At 38.5% G+C, this 15,381-nt stretch overlaps 1 protein-coding gene across 2 annotated transcripts; it reads right to left on the reverse strand.

The window, feature by feature from the left end:
• Positions 1 to 1,121: 1,121 nt before the first annotated feature.
• stat1b (signal transducer and activator of transcription 1b) lies at positions 1,122 to 15,280 on the reverse strand. Of its 2 annotated transcripts, none has more exons than XM_027016441.3 (23): positions 14,834 to 15,280; positions 12,379 to 12,506; positions 11,401 to 11,545; positions 11,130 to 11,225; positions 10,696 to 10,785; positions 10,454 to 10,532; positions 10,091 to 10,185; positions 9,508 to 9,659; positions 8,364 to 8,522; positions 8,158 to 8,250; positions 7,842 to 7,901; positions 7,692 to 7,721; positions 7,405 to 7,495; positions 7,231 to 7,272; positions 6,766 to 6,849; positions 6,516 to 6,614; positions 6,272 to 6,407; positions 5,628 to 5,683; positions 4,970 to 5,064; positions 2,726 to 2,865; positions 2,362 to 2,550; positions 2,088 to 2,160; positions 1,122 to 1,885 (listed from the first exon to the last, which is right to left on the reverse strand). In XM_027016441.3, exons 2-23 carry the CDS (start codon positions 12,504 to 12,506, stop codon positions 1,762 to 1,764), a joined length of 2,256 nt encoding a protein of 751 aa, XP_026872242.2. In that variant the 5' UTR covers positions 14,834 to 15,280; the 3' UTR covers positions 1,122 to 1,761. The 2 variants fall into 2 exon arrangements, with proteins under 2 accessions (XP_026872242.2, XP_026872241.2); XM_027016440.3 differs by having other exon boundaries at positions 14,722 to 14,874.
• Between the last annotated feature and the right edge of the window lie 101 nt (positions 15,281 to 15,381).

Below are 15,381 nucleotides of genomic sequence, written 5' to 3' on the forward strand. Positions count from 1 at the left end.
AAGCTATTTTGTGACAATTGTTCTAAAAAACGTGCTATATAAATACATTTGACTTGACTTGAGTTTCACCACTCACCTGTTCCACCTACAAGGCAAAATCCTGGATCAGGTATCGACTGTGGCGGAGGGGTCCAGGCTTGTATCGTCCTCTTGCACACATCTGTGTTTCCACTGTGCACAAACTGCTCGTTTCCATTCTGTTACAGGTGAAGTCTGTCAACAACTTCCTCTTTTCTCTCTACAACTGTGTGCTTTACTCAGGTATGGAGGAATTAATTTGATACTGACATTCCTATTTTTAACTCCATCACCCTCTAAATGCAAAGTCTGTGTCTATAAAGATGATGTTGACACTGGAGGTCAGAAAAGCTTTTTTTGGTCTCTTTCCCACATCAAACCCCAAGCCAGAGAGCCAGACAACACAAACCCATAGCCAGACACCCAGAGAACACCATGGCCATGTGTCTGTGTATTGTCACTCCCTTTATCTAGTTCTACACAACTGAATAGTCTAAACAGCGTGTGTGTGCATGTGTGCCCACACTTGTGTTTGTGTATATGTGTGTGTGTGTGTGTGTGTGTGTGTGTGTGTGTGTGTTTGTGCATGTGTGTGTGATTCCTCTAACCAAACACACTTTTCTGGTTACAGAGTATGGGATTAGAAAGTTCCAATTTTTATGTAATGTTGGATTAGAATGCTTCAGAAAAGGTTGGCTCACACTCACACTCTAGAAGAACACCTAGGAATCCAAAATTGCTAACCTGGTGTGGGTGAATGGTATTTACACTTTGACTGAACAATGACAAGTAAGCATTCTCATATGGTTAAATCTTAACATTGTTAACCAAATGATGTGACATCTTGTGGAAGAAAAGCAACAGACATATGTTTGCTCTCAACAACCAGGTGCCAGAACCAAAATGCTTTGAAAAGACTGTTAATCTCTCTACTATGTGTACCAGATCTCAGACAGGGAGCTCAGACAGAAACTCTGAATGAATAAAATGATAATACTATCCAGTATTTTTATCATTCCTGTTTTTTTTATCATTATCATTATTCATAACAATTAATAGTGTTTAAAGTGAGAAGTGTATGTAATAAATGATGACAACAAATGTTCCATGCAACAGGATTATAATCCAGTATGTTTTAAATATAATTTAAATAAACATATCCTTTTCAAACTTTAAACTGTTTTAACATTCTCTGCAATAAGGACACACACTCATATACACAGACAAAAATTTGGATTATACAAATTAACATTGACATTTGTGACCCTAATGGCTGAAGCCAGCTGTGCAACCAGCACTTTCTAGAACACAGATGGATAGTATCAGAAAACAAGTGCACATTTTCGGAATCACATTCACAGGCTCTGGCCTGAATACTGCACAATATCGTTGTAATAATTATTGTTTATTCCAGTAAACTTCCTTCCATCCTTCCTATAACAACACCATAACTAAAAGAACAGCAGAGTGCTTAAACAGAGCATAAATGTTATAAGGCACCATTTACTAAAACGTACAGTGCCACCTTGCTGTAGTGGGTGTACTGTATACTAATGCTTCTATTGTTGCAGTTGTAAAAAATGCAGAGATTGCCTGTGGCTTTAAGAAGATAGATCAACACATACACAGTACTGTAGATACTCAACCCATTTCATGTGAATGCAGGCCTTTGTCACATCAGCCAATTTCATTTGAATGCAGGCCTATGTCAAATCGTATTTGTGAGTTATTATCATACCCAAGTCAGTAAGGACTAGCTCCAGCTTCTACCAGCATGTCCATTCCATTGTCCTTGTTGATATGCTCAAGCATTCCAAACTCCTCTGGGCTTAAAGGTAGCATGATTTCCTGCAGTCTTGTGCCTGAACTGGGCACATAAGAAGATTTCCACAATAACATTTTTTCACTTTTGCAGAACTGAAGCACTGCCACTAAATGCATTTTCTAAATGCTCATTTATTGTTAGGACTAACTATAACGAGCTGTTAATAAGTTTTAACTGCTGCAGCTTTTAACTGCTTTTAGATGTAAGAAAAGCAAAGCAAATGTTAGAACATGTGTGTACCTACATTTCTGACACTGGAATCATCGTTCTCCTTATATACAAATTGATTGGTTTATCAGTGTCCATGTTCTCTGGATCTGAAATCATAACATTTAACAAACACTAAGTTTTAAGAATTTACCCAACACTAATGTTTAACAAACACTAACATTTAACAAACAATAAGTTGCTTCTTTTTGTATTCTGCCTAACTGCCATGTGTCCCTGGTTGTTCCATGACACATTTGTATATACAAGGGGACCTAAATTTTTTATTTTTGTGTCTGCTTGTATTTTACCGTTAGGCTTGCTACTGTAATGGCGGCCGAAGGCGGTGTCCCTAGGAATGCCTGGATACAGGTAGAGCAGAGGGCTTTCTGGAATGTTTCCAGCGGCCATTAGTCTGTAAGTTCGGATAATGTCAGGGAACGTGATAGAGGCGAGATCTGTCTTCGTGTAGGGCTTCACAGAGTGCAGCTGTGGTTCACCTGTAGGTTTCACACATAAACACACATATATTAAAAAATGATATATATTTAATATTTTGCATTTTATTTCTCTTTTCATGTTGCAAATACTTATGGTTCCACTCAGATCATAGACACACACACACACACACACACACACACACACACACACACACACACACACACACACACACACCGTTCTGGGACTGCTCCACCCATGTTATGGTGATTCCTCCTTCTTTACACGTTTCGCTGAAACGCAGTAGGAAAGTGCCTGCATGTTTGTCTCGCAGCAAAGCTTTCTCTTTGTCTTTACTAATGAAGCCCATGATTAACCTGCATGTGTGTGTGGATAAAGAAAGGACAGAGGACAGTATTTAGTTATGAACCTGGCAGTACCTTCCAGTTTTACACCAAATGTTCGTTGCCTGGGCATAACTTTGGACAACCGGTTGTCGTTCTCAACTCGTGTTTAAAATCTGACCCGATCTTGCAGATTTTTCCTTTGTAACATACAAAGGATTCAGCCCTTTCTCTCAAAGGAAGCTGCCCGGGTACTTGTACTCTTGTAATCTCAATGCTAGACTACTGCAACTCACTACTTGCTGGTCTTCCTCTAATAGCCATCAGACCTCTACAACTACATATACATACACATACACAAGCACGGCAAATTTACTAGAAACATCAGTATTCCCTCTTATTCATGTACATCAGCCAATCGTGTGGCAGCAGAGCAATGCATGCAGTTTTGAAGTCATGTCTTGTCCAGAATGCAGCAGCATGACTGGTTTTCAATCTTCCAAAGTTCACAGGTCACTCCACTGCTGCACTCCCTCCATTGGCTTCCAATAGCTGCATGCATCAGATTTAAAACCTTGATGCTTGCCTACAAAGCCAAAAATGGACCAGCCCCTTCATACATGAGGTCAATGGTCAAAGCCTGTTCTGTACCTTGAGTACTTCAAACCTCAAGTATGGCTCGGCTTGAAATACCATGCTTCAAGTCTCATGGAAGACAAGCATCGAGGCTATTCTCTGTCCTGGCTCCTAGATGGTGGAACAAACTTCCGCTTGCTGTCCAGACAGCAGAGTCCCTTGCAATTTTTAAATGCAGACTAAAGACCCATCTATTTGTGTAATATTTAAATGACCACTGATCCTGCTCCTATGTTGACTAAGTGAAACTCTAGTCCTTATTGCAGGGTATTGTTTATTGCACTGATAGTTTTCTGAGATAGAGTTTATGTATTTTGCACTTCTAAGCATCAGCATTGATCCCTGTATTTCAACAGTATTCTAGTTCATTGGTATCTAGGACTCTAACCTACTGTACTGGCTAGGATGTATTCTATGAGGAAATAAAGCACTCTTCTAAGTCACTCTGGATAAGAGTGTCTGCCAAATTCCATAAATGTAAATGTTTATCTTCTTATTATTTTGAGCAAAGTACTTTCAGTAAAGGTCAGTAAAGGTCACCTCAGAAGGCAACTCGGAAGAAGTCCGAGTTAAACTTGTTAGAAACTAAAATCACCAAATAATGGACATGTGGAAGATGCTGCTCATTACTGTTGAAATGATTTTTGTATTGATTTTATTCATTCTACTTTAAGAAATATACAATTATTTGTAGTAAAATGCATGTAAATAGTACATGTTTATATATTTTTAAAAAACCTATTTGTATATATGTTTGCATGCTATAATGGGATATGCTCCCTGGAGCCCTCTCAGATTCACCAGGACATGACTTCTGCCTGTTCACGTCCTTCTACCTGTCTATATACTCTCTTTCTTAAGCTCATCCTTAACCCCCTTCTCACTTACAGTGTTTTACTGTACTCCTCCACTACTCCAAAATCCTCACATAGGAAAGCAGCCATAATGTTTAGCAGTTTATTCTTTTATACAAAAATGATTAATTGAGGCAAGGTTTAATATTGTATTAATGCAACATTAAATTACGATTCATTTTGCATGATGCATTGATTTAGAAATTGAGAACTGTTGAAAAGGTTCAACTGACCTGCAATTGTTTAAATAAAGCGTGACTTGAGTATACTGTATATCATCCACACTTGACAAACAACTCTCATTATTTTCTCTAGTGAACATAAACATCCTTATTCTGCAATTATTTGCTACAAGATTTAACGTCAAGAGGTTCTGGAATAAGTATTAAATATGAACCTTTTAGTACTAAGCATTAAACTCAAAATCCTTGGGTTAATAATAATATAGCTGAACAAAATCAAAACAGACATTAAAAAATCTGGGATATTGTTGTATTCCTCCACATTTAGTATAGTATTAGAAATGTGGGATATAATGTTATTAATATTTTAAGATATATAATAGTATGTACATAAATATGGTGCCACATTGACCTAGTGACTGAATCAGATCTGCAGGGTTTGATTTTTCAGGTCTTTGTTCTTACCCATCATTCCAGATGTTGAGTAGGAATCGTTTAATGAGGTCCAGTATCCCGTCAATCCAGAGCCAGAAAGGTACACCCTTCTCATTGGCAGCAAGCTGATTAAAATAAATAAATCAATAACTAAATAAATCAATAAATCAATAAAAACAGACTGGGTGAATTTTCAACCATTCTGTTTTTCCTTACAAACATAGTTAAAGCACTGTACACTTCAGAGCAGGTCTCACAGCCCTGGTTCTGCTCGTTAGCTAAATATCATGAAGCGATGACTATAGACTAGTCATTAGATGATCTGACAATATATGCCTATCCATACTGTGTGAGTTATACAACACTCATACAACACTAGCTAATTACCCTGCTCCCATATAGCACTCAGCAATCACTCCTACTGAAAACACCCAATGCTCATGAACAGAATTAAATATATCTCAAACCGAGTATTTTCAAACTCAGTCTGTGTATGTTTTCTGAGTTACACACCCTGCAGTTATCTTAGCAGCATCCAGTACAGTGACTCGTTAAGTTCCTTTTATTAGTATTTTCTGACAGAAGTGCAACAAACAAAAGTATGTTCCTCTAGGCTTAGCAGATGGGTTGGGCTCCATCTTTGTCTTAATAATTCAGTAACCTGAGTAAAGAGCATTAATATGCTCACCTTCATGAACTTGCTCCAAGAGATGAGTGTTTCAGGGTCTCCTTGAGTCTCTGGACCTGCAGACACATGGGAACTAAATCAAACATGTTTTCATAATGATATACACTTATTTAAAAAACAAGTAGGTTAATTTAGGCCTTTTTTTAGCTTTTCAGCTTATTCTGAAATTGAAGATGAGGTCAGAATGTCAGGAAATTCCCTCAATTCCTTCAGAAAGAAGTGGTTCCACTTTTCAGTAATAGTTCTGTTAGGGTATGGCCCCTCCTCCCAAACATCTCCTCGTGTGTTTGTGTGTGTGTATGTTTGTCTGTGTGGCCACACCCCCACGTGTCACACCTGTTTGTAATTATGTTTATTTACGTGTGTATAAAAACCCCTTTTGTTCTGTTGTCAGTGTCTGAGGTTTCGTTAGCCTATGTGCTTTCATAGTCTTTGTGCTCGGTGTGAATAAACCTATGTGTCTGTTCTACTCGACTCGTTCCTGCATCCTGCTTAGCCTTCTTGCCTTACAAGCTCTCTATAATCTATAAAATGACACAGGCTTTCCCTATTTAAAGTTTCATGGATGCATCCATTTTTTTTTTTAATTGAAGCTTTTACAGTCTTGTGATATTGGTTAGTGTAACACAATATGTGAGGCTCACCAAGAAGTTTGTCTGCAAGCATGCTCATCTGTTCTGTGCTGAGGCCTCTCTTAGTGACGGAGGAGAACTGCCAGCTCAAAACCTTGGCTAGCTCGGCCCACTTCACCGGAGGAGGGTTCAGGAAAAATGACAGGCTCTGAAATGAAATTGATTCTTTCAGCAGTTCGATGTGAAGGTCTTGGTAAGTGATGCTTGTTGGAATCTATTTAGGATGGCAAATCACCTGCTGGAAAATATTACTTACCTGACAGTCAGTGCAGAGCATGTTATACCACAGAATAGAGGCCCAAGCACTTGGTAGCTGGTTGATATGAGAGATGACCACGACCGGAAGTGACGCAGTCTGAGTTTAAACATACAGAGATATGTATTCAGTACATAGCATGCAATACCATACCTGATTATCACATGATTTATAGTAGATTATTACCTATGAAAAGAGACAGATCAACATAGTAATAATGCACTTGGAATGCAGAGTGTGTCAGTCTCACCGTTAAATCAATGGAGAGTCCTGGCTGATTGAGCTGTGTGTTGAAGCTAATGGAGTGAAGTTCCTCCATGATGAGAAGAGGGTTCTAAATGACAGTAGAGAACATTCACTAATTACACACACACTAACTACACCCCAAACTCATACAATACTTTGAAATAAACACAAAATACTTAACTAGAGTTTTGTTCAAAATATAGCAGCTGCGAAAGTACATATAATAGAAATCTTCTACATATAATACATAACTCAAGAGTTACCTAGTGCAGATTTACAAAATATTCTGAAAATCACAAAAGCAAGTGGACTTTTTTAGATTTAGAAATCATTTACTTTAAATGATCTTCAAGCATTAACTGTGAAAAGCTTTTTTTTTTTTTTTTAATAAAGAATCCATTTTATTTTAACCCAAGAATAAGATAATATCTATTCTATAAATAGAACTGTCTAGGTAAAAGTTCCCAACCTCATTTGTCCTGCTTCCAGCCGATTTCTGTTCTTTCAGTTGCTGTGGTTAAATAGAAAGAATGCAACTCTAGTCATATTCGGTATTTATATTGGTAACATGGAAAAGTTCATTACAGTTGTCAATTTTTGTAACTTAAAAAAATCAAATGAATCAGCTGGGTCTTGTTCATACCAAATGTCGGAACTCAGATGACAAGCAACCATTTGATTCTTCAATGTTCATGACTTTAGAGCTAGTCCCCACAATATAGAACCTACGAAATCTACATTAGCAGATAATTGCTGCATGTCAGTCAACATATATACATGTATATATATATATACATGTGTACAAATTGTACAACTGACTGACATAAGTGCCACTCAGAGGTATGTGCATAATATGAACAGTATTTCATTCACTTATAAAATAATTATACAATTTAGCCATTTCTTAAAAAAACATTTTTTTACCCATACCCCTTGACTGTGCTCTTTTCTGGTAAATCCCTATAGATCAAAAAACACAAGAATAAAGTTTTAAAAAAAAGGGGGGGGGGGGCATATAAAATACATGTAATTTCTTCTGATATTCCCTCTTTATTCTGGTATTCCCTCTTCGGAACTTACTTGTCAAAAGCAGCTGTGACTTTAAGATGGCAGTTGAGCTCTGGTAGCATAACCAACAGCCTGTGGACAGAGGAAACCACTGTTACTTGTATTCCTGGTGTGGCCTTTGTTATTGGTGCTGTATGGAAAGTTTTTCTCTGACCAGATAACCTCCTGTATGTTAAATGGAAACTAGAAAGCCTCTCTTAATCTGAATAAAGTCAAATCCTTTGTTCTGAATTCTCCTTTATGGTGTTTATTTGAGCTCAGATGAATCAGAACGAATGCTGTTACATCTGAGGCATCTGGGAACTAGGCAAACCAGCTAATAGTGCACCTGAGTTTGACTGTGAACTGCACCCCCGTCTTCAGCACCAGGGGTCTCTGGGGATGCGTTGGCATGCAGGGCTGCCTCTCCACCACAACGGAGCTGAAAGACACGTCATAAGCTTTTCCTTACTGCACTAGTCTACGGTCTCACCGTGACCAAACCAGAAGCGGAGGCCAATCCCACCACCTCTGGAACCCATAAGCGTGACTTACCTGGTGAGCAGGTTTGTGAAAAGCAACAGGGCCTGCTCCTGCAGCGAGCTCATGCCTACAGCAATGGGGTCGTTTTTGTAGGTGAATTTGTGCACCAGCTCCTGCAGCTTGTTCAGTTGCTGCCGTGTCTGCTGCAAACACTCTGCTACTGTTGTGAACCTGAGCAACACATCACATTGGCTTGCTGAATGTATATTAGTGCTTTGATAATTAAAGGTATGAAAATTTGTAGATCCATACAATTTTTTTATGTTGTGATTTCAGTTATATTATATTGCATATTTTTCTAATAACACAGATTGTTTGCAGGTTGTTTGTTTTGTTCTACAGGCATTCCAAGATATTTACTTTTAAAAAGCACTGTATTTAAGAAATGTAATCACTTCAAAAACTATATAATATGCCTAAAATTTGCCTTAAACTGATGGAATATACCATGAATTTTTCATTGTAGTTATTTGTATCTTCTGCTAATACTTTATTTTGAGTGATCCTTTATAAGTGATTAATAAACTCAAAATTAATAAACAGAGTATCTGTAACATTGTCAGAAATTAATCAAGATACCATCACAGTCAAGTTTACTCACAAGTGGAAAAGGTCAAGGGTTAGACACCAGCGATCAGACTTCAATCAACCCAACTAACCTTAATCTCAACCCAAAGATTAATCCTACCCCCAACCTTAATGTCAACCTAAAACCTAATCCTAAACGTCATCCTGGATCTAATCCTGACCCTAACCCTAACCGGTTAATATACAGTTTCAGAATGATGTCAACAGCATAGCTATAACAGGTTGTTATTATAATAAGATGGTATGTATTATATCTGTTACATGTTCAGTGACTACTCAGATTAACATCTACATATATGAATTTGGATACTCCAAATAAAACAACTGAATTTATATGTTACTTAACATATCTGTTGATATGTTACTGAGAGTCTGATGAGAGTTTATTTACTTTAAAAAGGACCACTCAAAATAAAGTGTCACCCATTTTTTGATTCTATACTTTTGTTTTGTTTGATCCATGCTGGATGGTGCTGCTGTGGCATGCAAATTTGGATGTGGATGAATAAAGTATTACTTGTGTAATCTGATTTAGACAGATAGGACAGCGCCCCCTAAAGGCCCTCACCAGCTCTGCAGCTGATCCAGGCAGGCATTTGGAGGACCTCCGATGCAGGCCATTTGCTGTCTTTGTTTCCACTCAGGGAGCTCCACTGATATAAGAGTGAACTGGATTTGATCCGCTAACTTTAGCACACGTGTTAATTCAGTTACTACCACCTGCACACACACACACACACACACACACACACATACACACACACACACACACACACACACACACACACACACACACACACACACACACACACACACACACACACACACACACACACAAAAATACACTGAATTATGATGACCCTTTCAGTTCTCTGGACCTACTGATGCTAAAGAAGCAAAAGTAGTCTGTCGCTAGAGGTCTGCAGCCAGATCTTTTACTATGGAAAACATTTAATACTGGAGTTTAGTGACACTGAATCACATTGCTAGGAGGTAATCATGAGTTTAGTTAAGGTATAGGCCTTTCTACATGTATAGAGAGAATAAATACCTGGTGGGAACAGTAGCTGTGTGTTTACTGTATATGTGAGTCCAGGACTGTCTATGAGTTGATTCTGCTTTAAAGACACAAGGTTTTTTTCAGGTCCTACCTCTCTCGTGCTGTTGAGCTTAATGAACATCGCCCTGATCATCATGTCTTCCTGCTGGATCTCTTTGGCTATTCGTTGACTCATTTCAGACTCCACTGAAACCATAAAGGATACGAGTATAGGTTTTCTGACATCTCCAGACAGATTTTGATTAATTAGGTTTTTATTTTATGCTGATTTTTTTGTGTTATGACATCTGGAACTGTTTTAAGCCCCTGTATACAATGCCATTTTTACTGTAACAATGATTGTTTTACCATGTAAAGCATGTTTACAGGCAGTAAGAATTACTGGAAATATGGCGCAATGGACTATATGATACAAACAGGGATTCTGCCTTCATGAAAACACCAACTTCCTTACCCTGACTCTGTAAAGTTTTCCTCTTGAAGTCATGCTCATCTTGAAGGTCCTCCAGGGCCTGAATATCCTGTTCTGCCTCCTGGGGAAATTCATTTTTTATTGTTATAAGCTAGATCTAAAACACTACATCAGATAACTCCATGACAGTATGAGGTCAGGAGTGATCCACCAGATGACAGTATGAGGTCAGGAGTGATCCACCAGATGACAGTATGAGGTCAGGAGTGATCCACCAGATGTACCTGCACGCTTGTCTTCAGCTGCTTCACTTGGTTGTCCAGTTTCTTCTGTTTCTCCATGACAACGCTGCCCTGTGGTGAGCCTGCATTCTCCTAGTAAACCCAACACAGACAATTTCATTCTCTCTTTCTCATTCTCATAGCAAATTCCAACAAAGTCATTTTCTTTCTCATTCTCTTAGCAAAACCAGCATGAAGCCGGAGAACAAATGAAGGCCTTCTTCTTCATTCTCCTAGCAAAGGCAACACAGTCAACATCATTCTTTCATTCCTCTAACGTCAAACCCAGCATGGACAAATTTCTTAACTTCCCTTTCATTGCCTTATTTCTACAGGTAAATGAACTGAGAATTTGTATTTTCTTTGATGTTGCTGTAAAATATGATTATAATACTGTAAAATGACCACGATTGTTGATGTGAAAAACTATCACATACCTGTGTTTTAATAGCAGATTCCAGAATCCTCTTCTCTTCTTTTAGGCAGTTGGATATAATCATTGCCATCTGTACTGGATACTCCTGAAAGTGCTCCTGCAAGGATAATAAAACCATTGTTATTGGCTGTTGCGTAAAAAAAAAACATAAGCATATGGTTGTTGCATAAAAATAAAATGACAGCACTGAAGCAGATTGAACAAGCATGCATGGGCTACTGGAGGAAGGTATTAGTGAGGGAGATGAGGTGAATTGTTCTGTGGCTCTGCACCTGTAGGTTACGTTTTATCTTGCGGATGTTGTGCTGAAGTAGGAAGTCGTTTTTCAGGCTGAGACGACTGTACTGCTCATCCAGTTGACTCAGGAGTTCATGGAAACGCAATGTTGCTAAGGAGACGTTAGCAGCCACGGCATCCCTGCACCACATAGTCCCAATAATAAATATCAGCAACAAATTAATTTCAGAATGTCTAAAAAATGCAAACTATATTCTAAATCGAAAACTCAGAGAGAGCTTATGGTGACAACAATGATGCTCAGAGAGTGTTTAAATTACAAATAAGCCCCAAAAAGTATGGTGTTGACTGATCTGTTATGACCTGCATGTGCAAGATAGCATTTTGTATCTAAATACAACATATCTGTACATATCAAGCAAAATGTTAAAGACTCTGAAGAAAACATGCTAACAGTAGAATAACTGATTTACATGGAACTGAAATGAGCATTAATACTCATTTGTGGTTCACAGTACAGATAATGTTCATTTTCAGACTAAGATGAGATGAAAGGCTGCAGTCTCAAACTCTAATTGATTTTACTGAAGAGAGAGCTGACTGAAGCTGAGAATGGCTGTTCCAAAGCTGGTGTGATCCAAAACAACAATAACAATAAAATGAGTAAATGAAGAGAATAAAATGAAGAGAAAAGCCTGAAGAGCGAGAACTTAACACTGCTTTGGAAATGAAAAAAAGCAATCATCTCTTGTTGTAGAGACATCTGAGGAGAGTTGGAGACATCTGAGGAAGTTCTATGAACACACCTAACAAAGAGAAGTTACTTGGAACAGTGCATAAAACCCACTTCCACTCTCTCTTCCTTTCTCTGTTCTTCTCTCCTTCTTTCTCCCTCAACACATGATATGTCCATAACCACATAGCTGAAGGTAAGTTGTCCCAGATGACCATACCATGGCGGCTACATGTTATTCAGTTGTCAAAGACGTGCTGTGTAACATATCATATCTCACCAGTCATGGCTCTCGATCCACTGGCTGAGGTACTGACGGATCTCCATAGGGAAGACATCATCATAGAGCTGGTCCACTTGCTCTAGATAGCTTGAATCCAGCTGCTGAAGCTGGTGCCAAAGAGCCATCTACCAGCAGAGGGAGAGACATATGGCTAATGAAATATACCTACTAGTTGTCTCTCTGTCTTTTATCCCCCTACATTATTCTTCATGTTTACTGTTTTATTTTACATAATTTTAGTAATATCAATCTATTAATATCTATTTTCCACATTACAGAGACAACAATGTACTGGACGGAGTACATTAAAACAGGAAATGTGTCAGAATAGGAAACAGAGGGTAGTGTCCTTCCATGTCATTACACGACTTAAACATGGGTAAAAGGGGATAAGTGGTATAAATAATAAGAATAGATCATTAGCATAGATAATTAGATTGTGTCGGAGCAGTACATCAGTAATAGCTAAGGCTACTGTTCAAAGTAAAAGGACTGCAAACACACATTTGGTCACACTGTCAGTTTCAATATTGAAGTACCCTTACAATAAAATAACCTACTTTACAAGTTGGACGGCCACTTTGTTTTCTAATATCTGACTAATAAATGTTATACTTTAACTCAAATGATGTGAATTTTTCTATTTGTGTACTGGTGCTAATTATTTTACCATCCATAATTCCCTATATCTTACACTATTATACAATAACATGCATTAGAAGAGATAAAGATGTCTTAAACACTTTAACCAATTTGTAATTGTCAGTTAATTGTGTCTAATTTGTGTTTGTAGATTGAGTTCTCGGCTGACCAGATCATTAGCTCTGGTTCAACCATACGCACCACACCCTATTTAAGATATCAGGGCTATGCAAGAGGATGAGTCTCCTCCCCCTTAACTGAGAGTCTGGTAATGAGTTCCAAAACTGCCTATATTGCATTTAAGGCATAGTTTGAGCATTATCTGCCAAGTCTCTGAAGGCCCAAAGGTAATTCATGCAGTGAGGTATGCATTATCACATACTTATCATGCTAAATGTACATATACAACTATAAGTTGTACAACAGCTCCATTAGAGCTTCGCACAGGGCTCTGCTTACTCTCTTCACTCCAGCCACACACAATATTGTGAGCTCTTCTCAGGAGTCATCAGGTAGGTACCTCCCTTCAGCAGTGTTTCGCTGAATTAAGCCCACGAACTCTCTAGGAGGCTCAGCAATAAGGTGTGGCATCCCATACTCACCCCCCCTCCTTCAAGTTTACTTTTAAAGCCAGAACTCTTTAAGCAATATACCATTAACAAACACAACCTGTAAAATCCATGATGACTTTCCCGGGGACTAAGGCCGTTCCCAGCCCCACTGGCACTGTTAATGAGTACACAGCGCCGCCGGTCCCACACGTATTTACCTATTACAATGTGTGTTCTCGAACACAACAGAACCACCCTGGCCTCCCCAGTGACTAAAGCCAGCACCATTAATGCCTGCTCCATGCCACTGGCTACATCTGGATCTACCACTTTACCCACATCCCTAACTACTCCACCTTTACAGTGCATTACTCCATCTGAGCTCTCCTTATTCACAACCACCGACTAGCACTTTCAGTTACTCCTTCACAGATACTCTTCAAAAAAGTCTGTTCAGGCACAGACTGACAACTGTCATAAAAACTTGTGACAGTCAAGAGCTACACAGCTACATGCTGTATTACAACTGACTGTTTTGTCTGTTTGTTTAATCAGTTAGTCTGTCAAACAAACGTACAAATAAATAGCTGTTTCCCCGGCTGCTCCATCCTGTGAATATGAGGCTAAAGTAGGGGATTCAAATCATCGTCCTGGAGAACTTTGTCCTACAGATTTTCCCTGCATCATACATGGTTGTGAAGAAATCAATATCTTTAATTATATGGTCACTTTTTATATTGTCAGGGATTATAAAATCCAACTGATTTTTTAATCTAAGTATGTACTACATGACTCTACATGTACTAGTCACATTTGGCATTTGAATACACATGTAGTCATGTATTTAGCACTCAAAATTAACTGACTTCATGACTTCTTTGGGATGAAACTTGCAACACAACAGATATTTCATACTAACTAAAAATGATCTGTCAGTACATAATCGTGAAGTAATCTCTCATATTAGGTGAATAAAGTAGATATTCATGCATTCATAGTAACAATCCTTTCAGTCAACTTGATACCATATTTTTGTAACCCCCAAATCCCATTACTAGTATACAATACATTAATTCTACAATTAATTTTAACATCAAATGACCTAACTAAACTCACTACATTCTTAAGTTTTTGCACTATAACTCACCTTTAAAGCGCGATTTCACAATGGCAATGGAAAAAAAATTGTGTGCTCGAGGAGAGTTTAATTATTCTGACAGAGCTTCTGTTAAACTATAAGGTCTAAAAGTTAGACATACCCAGCCTTCTGACTATTTCAACCTATCAAAGCGGTGTCTTCCTTTTGAAAGCCAATCGTCGATGAATGCGCGCTTCATAATTACACCCATTTTAACGTTGGCTGTTCTATGAGATGAGTCCTCCCCTTACCGAGTGAGAACGGTAACTCGGTAGAGAATAGAAACTTACGCAGACATATGTAGTACAACAAAACTACTGCTTCTGAGCAGGCTGCAGCTCAGATGTTGCGTCTCTCATTGCATTTAGCGATGTTCCGCATAGGCATGAGCGCTTGAAGAGTCCAGTGCTCGCAAGCAAGCGTTCTGCTTATTTTTTGCAAGGGTTTTTGTTTTTTCAAGTTGACGTGAATGCCAAGTAGTTTATCACAATATACAAATAGCACAATAAACATAGTAACACAATTCAGCTCCAATTACGTCTTTTAACGACTAGCTAGTGCCTCGGCAGATGTTGACAGATTAGCTATGGCGCAATGCAGCGTTGGCGCGGCGGGGTTGGATTCACTGGAAGGAACAGCACGGATCAAACCACGCGCTTTCCGAGAAAG

Source organism: Electrophorus electricus, chromosome 4 (assembly GCF_041902795.1).
Source record: "Electrophorus electricus isolate QZ-2024a chromosome 4, ASM4190279v1, whole genome shotgun sequence".
Taxonomy (NCBI): domain Eukaryota; kingdom Metazoa; phylum Chordata; class Actinopteri; order Gymnotiformes; family Gymnotidae; genus Electrophorus; species Electrophorus electricus.